The sequence below is a fragment of the Desmodus rotundus genome, chromosome 6, assembly GCF_022682495.2.
Source record: "Desmodus rotundus isolate HL8 chromosome 6, HLdesRot8A.1, whole genome shotgun sequence".
Classification (NCBI taxonomy): Eukaryota; Metazoa; Chordata; class Mammalia; order Chiroptera; family Phyllostomidae; genus Desmodus; species Desmodus rotundus.
This window is the reverse complement of record NC_071392.1, coordinates 117,286,145-117,304,504: the sequence shown is the minus strand read 5'-3', so window position 1 is coordinate 117,304,504 and position 18,360 is coordinate 117,286,145. Positions and strand designations below refer to the sequence as shown.

Below are 18,360 nucleotides of genomic sequence, written 5' to 3'. Positions count from 1 at the left end.
AGGAGGCAGGAGACAGTACCTGCTGAATGCAGAACTTTCGCACTGTGTAGTCCACCAGGACGGTCACATCCTCCACTGACACACGGATATTCCCATAGGTCCAGCAGCCTTGGTCTGGCCAGTACTGAGCACACTTACACTGGAAAGGAACAGACATGCATCCCCTGATCTCAGACCTCCCGTCCCTGGCAGATGTAAAGGGCCTGAAAGGAAAGGACCACAAAAGCCCAGACTGAAGTTCCGGGAAAGCCTTATAGCCTGTTCTCTCACCCTAGTCAGCGCCACACTTATTTATCTGCTCTTTTCTCAAGTTCCTCAGCGTTCATCCTATTTAGCACAATCTCACTAACTTATGCACAGGCTCAGCCCTACACCTGTTGTTCCCCACCCTCATTCCCTCAGCTCAGGGCAAAATGGTCATACTCTAGGGGCAAGCCTATCTGAATCCCTGGAACCGTCCGCCTACGAGGAGGCAACCAGGGTGGATTGATGTTCGCTGTAAACCTGTAACAAGAGGCCCAAGGTCTCCTGGTGTCTGGTCCTTGGACAGCTTCCAAGAGCCAGAGAGCTGGTTTTAAGAAATGAACCTAAAGCCTAGCCCTAGTGCCACCCCTCCTACGCACTGTGGACCTACTGATCAATACACCAACAACCCAGTGTAGGGATCAAGGTGACTCTTCAAGGGCCATTCTGGAGAAAAACTGTCATGAATGGGGATTTCTCTCTGGGGACTGACCCAGGACTCAGGACTAGTGTTGGCGATGGCCCATGGAAGGAGCTGGCCAGGTATGGACTTGGCAGCCGCAAAAAGAAAAGGACAATCAGAAGGCTGCTTGCAGGATCAGGCCAGGGCCTCAGATTCCTTTGCACTTGGCAGGGTCTGAGTTCACACAGCTCCCTCTGCTGACTCAGGAGGAGGGACAGGAAACCATAGGAATGAGGGACTAGAGAAGCCAGGTGCTTTGTTAGCAAAACGCCCAAGTCTTTCTTTCAGGCTGTTTGGAACCAGGGTGAGTTGTCTGACTACCAGACACAGGGAATATGCCCCAGGCACCTCTAAGGGTTCATCAGAGGCTTCTGGGACACAGCAAAGTCTGGTAGGCATATCGGCCTGGGTCCTGTCTGCATGAATTAACAGGCAAGGAGCCACAAAGGGTGGACAGCTCAGACTGAAAAACAGGGCTCCAGCAGAGACCCACTGCTGGTCATGCCTGTATAAGCGGCCTTCCTATCTAATTTTCCCACTCACCTCTTTTCTCTCCTTCAGGTTGGTCACCATAACGATGGTGGCCGTGTTTTGTTCCCAGATCATCCTCCAGAAATCATTCACCGTTTCTTCTTTTGGTCCTAAAGCAGCCAATAGCAAAAATGAGGGGAACACATGGCAAGGGGAAGAAAGATGCTGGGAAATGTGGAACATTCATTCTTGACTTTTAGAAACCTATGCCCACATATCCCTATCTAAAGATCCAATTCACTGATCCATCCACCCACCTGCTAACTGAACATCTCCCATGTATCCACCATGCATGTGCCAGGTACTTCACTAGAAGTGAAGCAGGAGGTGGGAGACTGTCAAAATTTAAAGAGAACATGAACAGTATCTCCCAAGGACATTATAGTTGAGATCAGAAATAATGACTGTTCACTGAATACCACATTATGGTCCAGAGAGTGGGCTCAATGCTTTATATCTCATTTACTTCTTCCCACCATGCTCTGAGGTGGGTGTCATCAGCCACAGAGAGGTTAGGTAACTTGCTCAGCTTAGAATTTAAAATCTACCTCCTACACAGCCTTTCCCAGAAAGCCACTGGATTTCTAAACAAAAATGAGGGAGCCAACAAAGAGAAAGAAAGAAGATCTAACACAGAAGGGAGGCTAAAGGAATCCCCAGGGTGTTTGGTGAAGGGAAGGCTTGGGATAACTCTGCCAGAGGCTAGGGGGCAAGCAATCCAGGATGGAATTGAACAAAGATGGTTCTAGAAGGATCCCAAGATAAAACAGTAAACCTTATGTATCTGAGATTATTGAGAGGAATTTTTACTTCTAGAGAAGAATTTTGGGTGGCAAAAATCAATGCTAGGTATATAAAAACTAAGTGAACAGGAAAAAAGGGTAATCATTAACTCTCAGAAAAGAAGAAAACCAAAAACAAACAAAAAACATTATGTGCTTCAGTAGTAAATAATAATGGTATAGTAACAATAATGTAAATAACAAATGTTATCTTAACCTCAAATTATAATTTAACTCCCCCCCAATAAAAAGACAAAAGGAAAAATAAAAAAGTTATAATTTGTCATAACTATTGGGAGACCTGGGAAAAGGGACATTTATATTCATGTCTGTCTGACTGAGTGTGAGGCAGTTTGTAAGAGGATTAAATAAATTATTATCTACCATAAAGAGTCAACAGATAAAAATGGTTGCATTAGACTAAAAAGTGTCTAGGAAGGAAGGGGAAAGAACTTTGTTTTTATAATCCTTGTAATACCTTTTGACTTCCTTACACTTTGTATTCCCTTTGGTAAAAATTAAAAAAATAGTATTAAAAGGAAAAATAATGATAGAAGTGAACACATGCCAGGAAGATGTACACAACGGAAACTGTTTCACTGCCTGGCAAGGTCAGGAAAACTCTCTGGGGGTAGGTGACATTTGGGTCATATGCTAGGGTAGACCAGCGGATGGAAGTTTAGAAAGGAAACACAGGGAGAAGAGGAACTCCAGGCTGAGATGCAGGGGCTAGCAGCAAGAAAAAGAGCATGAGGCGTCCAGGGACACGAGGAATTCAGTGAGGTCACTGTGCAGAGCACATGCACTGGTAGAAGATGGAGCTGGAAAGATAGGTAAGGCACCGGAATCTAAAGGGGTGGAGGCCAGGCTAAGAAAGTCTTGTCCTACAGAGAACGGAAAGTCCTGAGAGTCCTGACCGAAGTTCTCATTGAGAAAGGCCATTCTTGTGGAAGGCATGCAAGGAGCAAGGGTGGAGGGGAGAGGGGTCAGTCAGCCAGTAGGCTACTGTAGCAGAGCTGGAAAAAAATGGGAGTCAAGAAGACAGATTTTGGAGTGGTCATATATTGATTAAGGGGCAGGCAGAAGATCAGGATGATCCCAAATCTGGCTTGGTTGAGTAATAAGTAGACTGTATTCCAGTCATGGTTATGGCCAGAGAATACAGGAGGAAGGCAGTTTGTGGGCTAAGGAAGAGTCATATTTTAGTTTCTGATGTTAAGTCTAAAGAGTTATGTGGGGGTATCCAGGTAGAGGGGTACAAAATTAGTTTGAAATGTAGCTTAGGAGAGCTCAAGAGAGGCAGCAGCCAGAAGTGAGTATTAGATGAGGTCTCTCCAAGAGAATACAGAGAAAAGAAGGGGTCACAGAATGCTGGGGACCCTCAGCATTATTCAAGTTCAGATAGAATAAAAACCCTGGGAAGGGGACTAAGGAGGAGCAAATGGAGAGGCAGGAGAACTGAGAGAAAGTGGTGCCATGGAAGACAGATGGAGTTTCAAGGAAGCAGCCATGCACACATTTGGGGAAAAGCTACATTTAAGGGGCAGAATGAGAGATAAGGGCCAGAGAAAGAATATTCAGAAAAGTGAGAAAAATCAAGGTAACTGAATGTCAGGAAATTATGGAGGAGTTTCAAGGAGTGTCAAGCACTGTGGAAAGGTTCCAGAGGATGGGAGTCTAAAAAAATGTCAACCAGGAAGTCACAGGAGAACTTAATTCAACAAATGTGTTAGCATCACCAGAGCCCCATGGCAAATAATGAGAGGAAAAGATCGCACGTGGTCGATGGTGCCCGGGTTGTCACCGAATAGGTGGCAGCTGAACTAGGCCTTACAAGATTTCAGAGGAAGGGAAAGCAGGACCTGGTTAGGCAACAGCCAGACCCCAGTGGGAGCCTGCAAGGGTAAGGAGGATCTGAGGCTTTTCCTAACTTACTTTACCTTGATCTCTATTTTATGTCTATATAGTACGGTCTAATAGAACTTTCTGTAATGATGGAAATGTTTTACACCTGTACTACTATGGAAGCCTCTGGCTACATATGGCTAGTGAGTCTTAAAATGTAACTACTTAACTGGGAAATTGAATTTAAAATTTTAATTTTAGTTATAATTTTAATTTTAAATGGCCATATGTAGCTACTGGCTACTGTAGCTACTGGTACTGAAGAGCAAGAGCCACTTACCAAAATTTCTGCTCGTTTTGCTACAGTCCTCTACGTAAAGGCTCCAAAAAGGCAGGGACCTCCTGTTTTATTCCCCTACATATCTCCATCACTTACTTAGGCCAGTGCCTGGCACATAACAGATGGTCAATAAATATTTGTTGAGTGACTAAATAAATGGGCTCACATGGATCATAACTACATCAATTACTTTTGAATGCTGCAAACATGAAAATATTTTAGCTACAATCCCAAGGGTGAGGAAATGTTAGCCAAGTAGGCTGCGGAAATGCGTACAGAGCATGTGCAGGTCCACGCACTGGGTCCCTGCTCTGAGGGTGCCTAGACCACTCATCTATGAATATAAGTGGAATTCAACCCCGTGAGCTGGGGGGAGAAAAAGAGCCAGCATGGGCCCTGTGAGGAGGCCAATCCTCTCTGGAGACTAATTAAAAATTCAAATTCCAAGCAGCCTGGCTAGAATCTAACGTCCCCAAGCGGCCTTAAGACAAGAAGGCCTCATTACACCATGCACGTGCATAGCTTTCTCCAGTCTTTTTATACACACTTACAAAAGGACTACTTTAAAAAAAAAACCCTAGATATAAGTCATCAAGATCATGGCCCTTAGTTATAAACTTGCAAGGTAGATTACATTTTTTTTCCAGGTGGTAATCATTATAGAAGGGTACTGCATTCTGACTAATCTATTCAGCATTTGAAAGAAATAACCCAAATCCACTATGAGCTTATGGATAAATCTGAGAGTAAAAAATTATCACTACTTTACCTTGTGCAGCAATGAATTTGTTTTTTTCTTGGTAGCCCTGGCGGGAGGGGAGAGTGAGGAAGAAAAGAAAGTGAAAACCAAAAATGGATTGGAAATGAAATTCTCCAGACTCCCAATCAGTTAACAAAACCTCCCTTGTGAAGAGGTCCAGGCAATTAACAAGAATTTCCATTCTGGAAATTTCCGAGAGATTAGTTTTAGATAGCAGGAATCAAAGATTACAGAGATTACACGGTCTAGGTAGTCTTGTCAAAGTAAATTATTAATGAAGAATACCCAGCCCCGACTGGTGTGGCTCAGTGGATTGAGCGCCGGCCTGCAAACCAAAGAGTTCAATTCCCAGCCTGGGGCACATGCCTGGGTTGTGGGCCAGGTCCCAGTGGGGGGCACGTGAGAGGCAACCACACATTGATGTTTCTCTCCCTCTCTTCCTTCCCCTCTGTACAAATAAATAAATCTTAAAAAAAAAAAAAGAATATCCAAATACCAATTTCTAGGCTAGACCCTGTTTTTGATGTTTTCTCAGAGCCTGCCAATCTGGGGCTTAGTGTTAATGAGTAAGAACCTTCCAAGGAAGAAGCATATGTGGTGGTTCCATGCATGAAGCTGGGCCCACACTAGGGAGGAAACAGTGTTAGTGTATTTTGCCACACATGATGCACTCCCCATGTATAATGTGCACCCACATTTTAGCGCTGGTTCCATGTATAATGCACATCCTTATTTTCCCCTCAAAAGTCTGGGCAAAAAGTGTACATTATGCATGGCAAAATACGGTATTTTATTGATGCTGCTTTACTCTGGTGCAGAAACTTAGTAGGAATAATCTGTGGGTATGGTGGGCCAGCTCCTAGCATTCTGGGTTCTCCATTAAAAGCAGTGAGAAGCAGCACAGGAGCTTGGGGATATCGATAAGGAGCCTCTGAAAAACTGACAATAGGCATACCTTCCCTTTTAGTGTTTATTATTTCAGTTATACATCTTTTCAACCTCATTGTTTCAATGTTGTGCTCACTTGAGAAGTCCCAGGTAAGTGAAAAACTATTTGGTTTAAGGACTGTTAATTACCCATTGCCTTTCAAACAACAGTAAGATGGGCAACGAGCAGTAGTTTCATGAATGGGACACCAGGTCACACCAAAGTGATGATGTGAAAGACAAGTCTGCAAGGCAGTGGCAGAATAAAGGAGGTGGCATGGGTTTCAGGAGACACTTCCTATTCCAGTTTAAACCAGAGCAGGGCAGGGCCACCTCCTGGTACAGAAACAGAAAGCTTTATGCCTCGAGATGGACATACTTAAGAGTCAACAACAGGAAGCCTGTTGTAACTTCAGTTTTAAGTTCTAATGTTTTTAATCATTACAAGATGGAAACTGAGAAGGCCTTAATTCAGGATGCTGCATTCTGCTTTAGTATTAAACTTGTAATTAAAACTGAGAAGTTCTTGGAGTATGTTAAGCATACCATATCCATGCTCCACGAGAAGTCACTGCAGTTCTCACCCGAATAGATTGAGGGCCATAAATAGATTGAAGGCACAGTGGAAAGCCCAGCCCCAAAGTGCCTCCTACCCCATCTTTACCAGGAGTGTGCCCTATGTACCATGAAAGCATACCTACATGCTATGGCAACACTGCTTAACCCATTACATATAACCAGAATGAAGCAAAACTACTGATCTTCCTCGTGTTATGTTGATGAAATAAATGTGGTCCCCCGGTTCCTGAGATGTTTCTGAATTCTGAAAGTCAAATCCCAGCTGACTCTGGATGGTAACTACCTTCCTACCAGTTTAAAAAACAACAACAAAAAACACTTCTAGAGACCCTATACACTCTTAAACATCTAAAGGTGAGTGAGAAAATCAGTTCCTTCTAAGACTCCAGGCTGGAAGCCCACTTGCCAACTGTGCCACTGCCTGCTGTTTCCTCCTGTGACCAATGTCAGGTTCACTTTCAGATCTTCGTGTTCCCCAAACCACAGGTCCCGGTTCTATTGACTGTTAGCTCACCACTCTGTGGTGTCCGGTACCGCTTCCCCTCAAGACCCATCTGTGATCGCAGCTCTCTGTGATGGCTACATATATCTTATATCTGTGAATATACTGGCCACTGAACTGTGAACTTTAAATGGGTGAAAATTATGGTATGAGAGTTATATCTCAATAAAGCTATTAAAAAATTTAAAAACAACTAGGGGTGATGGCAGCATAACTTGGTAAACTCAATAAAAACTCAATTCTACACTTTAAATAGACAAATTTTTGTTATAAAAACTATACTTCAATGAAGGGGGGGAGAAAAAGCGTTTGGTAAGTTAACTGGCAGCCTATGACAAGTGGCCTTGATTTACTTTAGCAAAGGACACTGTCTGCCCCTATACTCCAGCCCAAAGCACATCTCCTGCTTTCTCACCAGATCTCTCATTTGTACTGAACCCTGCTGACCACCAAACGCTTCGCCATGCTTTACTCTGCCTTCTGAGATGCTCTTCTCTCCCAGTTTCCATTATTCCACTCCAGACTGCCTTCTGCTCAATGTGCCTGGCAGAGGCTGGTGGGTCCCAGGGCCGAATCTTCTCGCTCTAATGACTTCCAAGACCATGGCTTTGGAATATCTCCTCTGAGCTCCAAATCAATATGACTAACTGTATGCTGGGTACATCCACATGGATCATCCTAGTCCTTATATGCTCCACTCTCTCAAATATACAATTAACCACCAAGTCCTGTTAAATTCTATCTCCAAAGTAGTTTCTACTTTGTTGCTTCCTCTTCAACCTTTCCACAGGCCCTCATCATCTGTAACCTGCTACTTTAACAACCCTCAGTTGGCCCCCCTAAATCTATGCTGCACATGGTAACCTGAGTGACCAATATACAAATGTGACCGTGTCACTTCTTGTCTTTAATACCTTTTGATTTTACCCTATTGCCCAGAGAATTAATCAAAACCCTTGACTGTACTGAAAGTTTACAGATACTATAAGGTAGCTCACTCAGCACCCAGTCCCACCCACTGCTATTATACCTTTCTTATGACACAGGCTAAGAAACTAAAAGCTAAATTCCCTAGACTGCCCCCTTACAACCCAGGTTTGCACAGTCCTAGCTTCTTCCTAGCAGATGCTCCCACACAAGGCCTGGGGTAGAAGTCAGCAACGTGAGATAGTGACTGTGCGAGGAAGACTTGATCTGTGGGCAAGCATGGCAGAAGCGCCCAGTTCTTCTATAGTCCTTGTGCAGAAGTTTCACTACGAGAGTCCCATGGGGTAGTTGGGTACATCTACGACTGCTCTGTCCTTCACTGAGCAGAACCTTACCTTGGTTCATTGGCTCTCCCACAAATTTTAAAAGCTACCCAATTATCTTCTAATAAACTCCTTCCTGCTTAAAAGAGTAGACAAAAAGTGATTCCTTTGCCTGCAACTAAGAACCCTAATGGATATACTTCACATTCAATGCCTTCCAAGACTGAGTTCCTACCAATTCCCCAAGCTTCATGCTCCATGACTCCCCTTCTTGGACCTGTATAATCAGAGACTGCTGTTTCCAATCTCTTATTTTGCTCATGCTTCTCCTTTTCTTTTGAAGTGTCTGCCCTTCTTTCTTCTCTTGAATTCAGACTTATCCTTCAATATTAAGCTCTACTGGATCACCAGTTTGGCTCAATGTTTCCTTCTCCGAGTCCCACAGAACCTGGCCATACCTCCATCACACACATTGTACATTACAGAAAACAATCTACCTGTGCGTCACACCGGGGACCCTATCTTATCTCTGTAACCTCTGTGCCTTCCCACAGTGCTGAGTACACAGTAGGTGCTCAAAAAATGTTGACTGAGTTTAATAAACTGTGGAACCTAAATATTCTTTAATCCTTGACTCTTACTCGTAGATAACTACATGCTTTTTTCCCCCTTTTCAATTTTTACTGAATTCATAGGTGCCCCCAATTTAACTCTCTTCTTCTAAACTCTCGTATCACCTAATAATAACTCTCCAATAACCATCAAGGCATTGTAGGGTGCCCTATTGTGAGCACCAACTAAACATGGCCAAAGGAGGCTTGTTTGCTCCTAGGGTCTTACTCTACATCACCATGAATAGACCAATCTTACCAATCTTAACACCCAACTAATTTTTGTCTGTCTCTATTTCAGCATGGGAAGGAGCCAAGTTGGTTATGATGACAGACACTGCTAGTTACTAACTCAAAAGCCACTCCTCCCCTTTCTTCTTTGACACTATCATCATAATTCTCTTTTACATACAATATAAATGCTTTATTAATGGTTGCATGTCATCCCCTTGGGTCACGTGGTCTATTCAGACATCCAGGACCCAGGCACAAACTCAGCACAGCTTCTGAGCATCTTGCTCTGACTCCAATATGGTGAGTATGCTGCCCTTGCACACAGGGCCTTTCACGTTGCAGATGATGGAGTGGCTAGTGTTGTCCATGAATTCCACGCACACCTATGGGCACCGTTCCTGGGAGCCGATCCTGCCTAGCACCTTGGTGACCATGGCTAGCATGACACATTGCACACAACACATGGCCATGAGGGTGGTAGCGGTGCAGTGAAAAGCACCACAATTTTGTTTGGACATTTACCTCCATTGGCTTGGAAGGTGACCCTTCCCTATCCCTATGGGGGTGAATCATGAGAATTCTCAAAGCCCTTGCCAGTGACTAGAAAGAGGGTATAGCATGTGGTATAATCGTGGTCTGCTGGCCCTGAACAGCAGTGTACTGGGAGGCTTCTGAGAAAGGTGATGCTCCCTAATAAAGAGAAAAGCATATGCAGAAATGTGCTTCCCGTGTTGTTCACTGTGTTTACAAGGAACGCTCGAAAATACTGCAGACATCTTGTGACAATGAGACAGTGCCAACAGGCTGAAGATATCCAAGGAGAAAGATGGGAGCACCTGGTTTCTCAGGACTGCCACTGAGTCATGGGATCAGCCAACTCTAGAAGTGGCCTACATCTGCCTTCAGATTATGAAATAACTAAATGTGCCTGTCTAGACCAATTTTACTTGAATATTCTCTTACCTGCAGAAGAAAATATTCTGATTATTCCTATACTCTCTTGCACAACATTAAAGTCAACTTGTTCCCCTCAATCTTTTCATCATAATCCTTGATGTTAAGTCCTAGGAATCAAGCTGATTACAAGCCTTTCTCCATTTTCTTTACCACACCAATCATTTCTCTACCGGGGTTCCTTTCCTTCCAACAGCAAACATGTGACCATCATTGTTAAACATGCCCAAACTGCTCCATTTCTGAAGTCCAACTGATGGTTTATTTTTGTCATAACCTCTTCATCTTTTTTTTTTTTTTTAAGATTTTATTTATTTATTTTGAGAGAGAGGGCAAGGGAGAAAGAGAGGAAGAGAAGCATCAGTGTGTGGTTATCTCTCACATGCCCTGTACTGGGGACCTGGCCCACAACCCAGGCATGTGCCCTGACCAGGAATTGAACCAGTGACCCTTTGGTTCGCAAGCCGGTGCCCAATCCACTTAGCCACACCTGTCAGGGCTAGCCTCTTGATCTTTCATCTTTCTTCTTTTCTTATCCCAACCCTGTTCTTCCACTTTCTTAAGACCTCTAGTTCCTTGACCCCACCATCTTTTCCTAGCATATTAGCTCATTCCTAACATCACTTCCTTTCTCTACTGAGCCTGAAGCCCTTGGCTACTTGAAGTAGCAAATGACAAAGCCCAGTCCCTTTGTCTGAGTACCGTATGTTCTCTACATGCCCCCAAGCCTGGGGTATAGCTGGAGAAAATCTTAAAACTAAGGCCCTATGCATTAATGATTTTCATTTTATGTAGGCCCTCATTGCAGCTAGACATGCCTTTTTCTTCCCCTTTCAACTTTCTTATGGATCTCAGGAGCTATTCCAAACTTTCATTATTCTAAGTCACAGTCCCATCTCCTTCTTTTAGCAGAGAGCCATGACTTTACTTCTTAGAGAAAACAGACGAGTTCCCTCTGCTTGCTTTACCCACATCTACAAACCATCTCTATCTATTCTATATCTTCCTTTACCACCAATCCCAGAGGAAGAAATCGTTCCATCAGTAATCTTTTAAAAAAATTGTGGTAAAATACATTTAACATAAAACTGACTATTTTAGCCCTTTCTGTGTATAGAGTTTTGTGGCATTAAGTTTATTCACACTGTTGGGCAACCATTACCACCATCCATCTCCATATATTTCTCGCCTTTCTAGACTGAAACTCTGTATCTACTAAACACTAATTCCTTATTCCTCAACCCCCCTAGCCCCTGACAACCACCATTCTACTTTATGTGAATTTGGCTACTTTAGGGACCTCGTGGAAGTAGAACGATACAGTATCTGTCCTTTAGTGACTGGCTTATTTCACTTAGTGTAACGTCTTCATTCATGTTATAGCATATGTCAGAATTTCCTTCCTTTTTAAGGCCAAGTAATATTCCATGGCATGTTTAGACTACATTTTGCTTATTCATTTATCTGTTAGTGGACACTTGGGTGACTTCTACTTTTGGCTATTGTAGTTAACACTGCTATGAACATGGGTGTACAAATCCCATCAATATTCTTCTCAAGCATCCCACTTCCGTAGCCAGGCTTATTCTTGCTAGCGTGCACGCTCTCTGTTTTCTTTTCAAACTCTTTCTTTATTGTCTTCTTCCCCACGCTCTATAAAACATACTCTAGTCTCTCACACCATCTCTATAAATATTCTCTAAATCACCCCTAAAAACTTCCCCCCAGTTGCAGTTCTTCCCTCAGCCTTGGGCACGATAGACACGTCGAAGCAGATGTAGCTGGTATCAGGTACTCTTACCCTATTCTCCATTACTTTTACTAGAGACTGCAAGGCCTGCTTTTGTTCTTAGTTTTCTGAAGAAGCTCAATACAGTATTCACTGACTTTCACAATGGTCATTCAAGGTAATGATGAGAAAAGCTTGACTTCCTTACATTGATGAATGAAGCATTGATATAATCGGAATCTGGAACTCCTTCAACTGGTGTCAGATGGACTCTAGAGTGATCATCTAGAAAAAAACCCAATAATTAATATTTAAATATTAATTAGTTAACATTAAAATAGTTCAATCCAATTTTATTTCTCAGTGGTCCTGATACAACTGGGCCAGATAAGACATTTGTGCCTATGGTACAGCGGCACATATGTATAAAGATGCTGTTGCAACACTCTTTGTCACAGCAAAAATTTGGACACATCTCAACCATCATTAGGGGACTAGTTAAATAAATTCAGATATATCCACAATATGGAATAGTAACCAGTTGATAAAGAGGAAAGTGAAAACTTTTGTTTCTCAACAGATGAACTGACAATATACATCATTAAAAGAAAAATGATCTGAACAATGTATATAATATACCGATGTTTTAAAAAATATATTATACACATATTCATATACAAATACGATGTAAGTATCTACAAATGCCTAGAATAGTGATCTCTAATATATTACGCACCCCAAAACCAGAAGTTTTTTAAAGAATGAGGGGTGTGTGTGTGTGTGTGAGAAACGCCATTATAAAATTAAGGCAAAGTTCAAACATTTTGCTCTTTTATCTCACTGGATTATGCATATCCCATTCTGGAGACCAGTGGCCTAGAAAAATGTTATTTGGCTACAGATCAACTGACTGGTAATGGCTAACTGTGGGAAGAGGTTATGAAGCGAGAACATTGTACTGGAATTTCATCGCAGTAAGTGCAGTAAGTGCTACAGAAAACCCTAACAACCCACTTCCTCTCTGGTCTGAGTTCCCCTTAACCTCCTAGAAACTTCAGGCCTGCTACAAAAAACCTGATTAAGCACTCCAATTGATTCTGTGAGCACCTGGAATAGCCTTGGGAGCCATATAGGCAATTTCAGCTTGACAGAAGGCCTGATCTTACCCTCCTCACTGACCCTCCTGTGATCAATCACAAGATTCTTTCCAGTGTCAGCAAAACTGGCTAGAGATGCAGTTTCAGCTTACATTCCAAGAAACCCTACAAACACTCACAAGGCAAGATGTTTACATATCGATTTTTTTCCTTATTTTCCTCCTTGGAGGCAGCTTCGCAGGTGGCTTGGATAGGACAAGCAGGGAGAGCCTGAAAGGTTAAGAGAAATTAGAGGATTTACTAACAGGGATAAACACCAAACATGCAAACTGCAACACCAAATCCCGACCTGGCAGCAAGTTCTACGTTTTCTTGAAGGAAAAAGATGGGCCCAAGTGAACACTTACAGCCTAACACAGAGAGTGCACCTCTCCTCTAAAGAGCCAGCAAGTTTCTTAGTTTACCACCAAGAATCCCCAGGGAGCAAGATGCCTTCCTATTAGTATGCAGCATGCTCTTTATCCAATTACTATGTGGTTAGGGACCGGTTACAATGCTGGGTCGAAATGGACCACCCCTGTGAGTAGGAGTGGGGACATAACCGAAGGTATGGGCCCTTTATCCTCATGCTGCCCATCACACAAGGATGAGATTCATCTAAGTGAACCAAGCAGGAGGGCTCTGGGTGGATGGCTGAGTCAGGTTCTCTCAGGGCCCTGACAAACAGGCATGGCAGCCCAGCCTCTAGCACATGTGGCAAGGAAGCAAGGACAGGTGTTTACATGGATTCAGCAGTTAGGTAGAAGAGGACTCGGGTGAGTTGACAGTGACTATGCAGCAGTTTTGAAGCAAATGTATATTAAGTAGGTATGTGGATAAGCATAAGTGGTTTGACATGAGATAGTCTAGAATATCTAAAATTGAGCAAATCTATTAAACTTTCTAGGACCAAGTTTCCTCATCTGTAAAATTGAGATGCTAATATCTGCCACATAAGGAATAAATAAAATAATCTCATGTCTGGCATAGAATAAGAATTTAATAAATTAATTTTAAAAAGGGGTAGAAAGCTAAACCTTATTATTTTAACTGTTTTCTTCTTATACGTTCCACATATTCAAAACTAAGCAAGCAAAAAGGGAAGCAGTTTAAAATTCTAACCTATAAACCTTTCCAGTAAGTGATCTGGAAATATGTTTTATGAGACTTAAAAATATTCATACTCTTTGATCTAGGAACTCCACTTCTGAGAATCTAGCCTAAAGAAAGAAAAATCTCTATCTTCAAATTATTTATTTCATCATTGTTTAGAATGACCCCAAACTGAAAACAACCTTATTATTCAGCAGTAGGGAAAGAGTTAAGAAATTATGGTTCATGTATTTTCATTTATTCTTTCAACAAATATATATTGCATACCTGTTAGATATCAGGCTAGATACAGAGCAAACAGTGGTGAATCAATCATATACATAGTTCTTGCTCTCACAGACAATACAAACTTGTGGGTGAAAGACGGACATTAAACAAATAAAAGAAATGAACATAAAACTAAACACCATGATAAATGCAATGAAAGAACAAAATGCTATTAGAGAAAGTATACCCAAATTTACATTATAGGGTGGATCTCTATGAGGAAGGATGAGTATGGAAAATAGTGAACAGCTTCAGTGGTGATTCAGAGGCAGGAGAAGTCTTGGCTTGTGGGAAGAAGTAAAAGGTCGGTGAATGTGCTATGTAGAAAGTGTGATTGGTGGGGATGGCAAGAGGAAGTGGGAGGAGATGAGTTTGGTAAGGTTAATTCACACATTTCCACACAGGTCCTTTAATAGGGAGCTAGAATTTTATTTTAAATGCATGAGGAAATCATTGAAGGTTTTTAAACTGCAATCCAATATTCATGTTAAAGAATCACTCTGGCTGCTACATCGAAAATGGACTGGTAGGTAAGAACAGAAACATGGAAAGATGATGATGGTACAAGGAAATAGATGCATTTGAGATATATTCTGGAGACAGAATGAACAGATTTAGAGATGGAATAAAGGGAATGTAGATTGGGGAGAGAAAGAGACAGGAATGAAAGATGACTCTTAGGTTTGTGGTTTTGATAATCAAAAAAATTTATGATTAAGTAAAAGAAATTCCAGCCTACAAGGAACCAATTTTCCTAGATGAAAGCAAGAGCTCTAAGAAGGGAGCAAATATACTTCCTGGGAATCAGCAAGACAGTGATAGGAGAAATTAAAATAATAGATCCTAAGATACAGGGAGTCAGGGTCTCATAGTCTATCTGCCTTCACTTACTCAGGATTTATCTTTCAGAGTTAAAACCCTGGAGGTTCTGCATGTCATTTTATTAACAGAGGCAATTTTTGCTGCCGATTCATAAGAAGGAAAAAAGAGTATCCTGAGCAGGACTCTTGCACATGGAACAGAGACACTGCTTAAAATTGCAATGGCCCCCCTGACCAGCGTGGCTCAGTTGGTTGAGCTTTGTCCCACTAAGTGAAGAGTCACTGGTTCCATTCCCAGTCAGGGTACATGGCTGGGTTGTGGGGGCCCAGTTCCCTGTTGGGGCGCGTGCAAGAGGCAACCGATCGATGCTTCTTTCCTCCTCTTTCTCCCTCCCTACCCTCTAAATAAGTAAATAAATAAAATCTTAAAAAAGAAAAGACTGGAATTTCCCAATTCAACTATATTTCCACATGTTTCCACCCTGGTGCAGGGCAGGATGAGATACAAGTTTTTAAAGCCCTCACAACTAATCCAGAGGCATTACTTTCCCTGTATATTCCCTGTCTAAAATGATGTAGAACAAAGGTCATGACAACAAGACTTGAAAATAGTCCCCAGGGTCAGTAATAATAATGACCACACCTCACAGTCCTATCAGCATCCCTAGCTCCCCAAATCACGATGAAAAAAACCTAGGTCTCCAGCCACGCTAAGGCTCCTAAAAGGAAAGTGAGGATGAAACAGGAGCCATTGTTTGACAAGAGAAAAGAAAGGGCCTGCTCTACAGAATACGGTGCTACATACAAAGGGTCAGAATGAAGATCCTACGTCAGGGACGAAAACAAGGAGAATCCTACTGCTTTCAGTTTCTACTCTGAAAAACCTAGCCCACAGAGCTAGGAAGCAGCCGCTGAATCAGAAAGCTATAGATGTTGTATTCTCTCCAAGCACTAGGTGGCGCCAAAAGCCATTTCGTCCCTTGCATAAGCCTTTACTGGAAGCAAGGCTACGTATTAAGTCTTTTTTTAAAAATCAGTTTTTTAAAAACTGTTTCTCAATTCTTGTATTTATAAAAATGAAAATATATCCTTCACATGATTTAATTCAGAAGTTCTCTTTGGGCCCTTCCCTCGTCATATACTACTCCGTCTCTCACAAGTAAACTTGGAATTTTGTAATTATTATTGCCTTGCTTTAATTTATTTATATCCCACATATCTTGTATCCTTAAACAATATTTTTTCTTGTTGTCTATTTTATTTATAAAAATTAAATCATAATCAAGTGGCAACTTGTTCCCCTCCTCCAAACATTATGCTCTGACAATTCATCTAGGTTGTTCCATGCAGCCAGAGTTCATTCACTTTACTTTGTAGCACTGCATTTGGAGTCCATACCAACATTATTTATTCATTTTACTACTGACGAATATTTGGGTTGTTTACAGTGAACAGCCCTACTCTGAGCACTAAGTGGCATGTGTGTCCTCATGCATATATGTAATCATTTTAGGTATGAGTATCTGTAACTTGACCAGATAAGGCCCAATTGTTTTCCAAGTAGTTGTACCGATTTACCCTCCCATCAGCAGAGAACCACTTCCCCAGTGGCTCTGTATCCTCATCAACATTTGCTATTGTCAGATTTGGAATATATCAAATGTCACTTTAATTTACATTTCTCTGATTTATTGATGATGTTGACCATCTTTCCATAGTTTACTGGTCAACAGGGTTTCCTCTTTTGTGAATTACCTCGCAAGCATTTTCCCGATTTTTTCCCTACTGGATTGCTTGTTTGTTTTCTTATTAATTTGTAGGAGTTGTTTATATATTCTGGGTAATCATTCTTCATCAGTGGTGTTACAAACATTTTTTTGCCAAGTTTGTGGCCTATCCTTTCATTTTCTTTATATCTACTTATAAACAGAAAATTTGCATTTTAATGTAGTCAGGTTAATTAATCTTTCCCTTTGTCAACATTTTAAGACTCCAACCTTTTCTACTGTGAGATTATATTTTCCTATATTATTATCTCTACGTTTCACGATTTTGTCTTTTAGATTTCAGTATGTACACTAACTGGGATTGATTTTTGTGTTTGGTATGAGACAAGAATTCAAGTTCATTTATTCCCATGGGATTACCCAATTGTCCCAGAACTATTTATTGTAAAGACCATCCTTTCCCCCACCAAAACTACAACAGCATTTCTGTCATTCATAGGCTTCCATTTACACATAAATCTGCTTTTAGCTCTCTATTTTATTCCATTGATCAATCCATCTATCCCAGTGCCAATACACAACTGTCTTCATTGCTAGATTTTATAATAACTCTTTATATCTGGTAAGGCAGGTCTCCTCACCTTGTTCTTCTTCTTCAGGAATGTCTTGGCTATTCTTGAATCTTTTCTCCTCCATATAAATTTTAGAATCAGCTTGTCAAGTTCCACAAAAAACCTGTTGGGATTTTTATTGGAATTGCATTGAATCTACATATCAGTTTGGGGAGAATTGACATCTTTACAATATTGAGCCTTTTAATCCATTGATCTCATCTTTCATTAATTTAGGCTTTTTTCTTTTAATGTCTTCAAACATTTTAATAATTTTCTCCAATGAATTTGTAAATATTTTGTTAAATTTATTCATAGGTATTTAACATTTTAAATGCTACTGTAAATAGCCACCTTTTAAAAATTATTAAAATTAAAAAATTATCAACAGATTCTGATTGTGGCTTATGTATAGAAATGTATTAATTTTTAATGCTGTTTTTGTATCTATTGAGCTTCCTAAAATAACTTACTAATTCTAATAATTTATCTGATGAGACTTTGAATTTCTTTGAGGACAATATTCTATTCTGTGAAAAATGCACATTTTCTCTCCTCCTTTTCAAACTTTAATTCCTTTCATTTCTTTTCTTGCCTCACTATTCTGCCTAAGATCTTCAGTACTGTACTGAATCTCATTCATTCACTTTTATGTTTGAGTTGCCTTTTAAATACTCTCAACCTAGCCCTGGCTGGTGTGGCTCGGTGGATTAAGTGCCGGCCTGTGAACCAAAGGGTTGCTGGTTCGGTTCGATTCCCAGTCTAGGGCATATGCCTGGGTTGCAGGCCAGGTCCCCAGTAGGGGTCATGCAAGAGGCAACCACACACTGATGTTTCTCTCCCTCTTTTCTTCCTCCATGTGCTTCTCTAAAAATAAATAAATAAAATCTTTTAAAAAGAAAACAAAACTCTCAACCTAATATTTACCAATGCCT

General features: G+C 41.2%; 1 protein-coding gene across 3 annotated transcripts in view; it reads right to left on the bottom strand.

Moving 5' to 3' along the window:
• PTPRA (protein tyrosine phosphatase receptor type A) overlaps window positions 1-18,360 on the bottom strand; it is a 138,842-nt gene that overhangs the window by 13,996 nt on the left and 106,486 nt on the right. For 2 of the 3 annotated variants that reach the window (XM_053926189.1, XM_053926191.1), the window contains 5 exons: window positions 13,027-13,117; window positions 11,959-12,035; window positions 4,974-5,010; window positions 1,250-1,347; window positions 20-139 (listed from right to left, as the gene is read on the bottom strand). In XM_053926189.1, the coding sequence (XP_053782164.1) occupies window positions 20-139; window positions 1,250-1,347; window positions 4,974-5,010; window positions 11,959-12,035; window positions 13,027-13,117 (423 nt within the window). Of the gene's footprint in view, window positions 1-19; window positions 140-1,249; window positions 1,348-4,973; window positions 5,011-11,958; window positions 12,036-13,026; window positions 13,118-17,455; window positions 17,550-18,360 lie in introns of all 3 variants that reach the window. The other variant, XM_045194541.3, reaches the window with a different exon arrangement.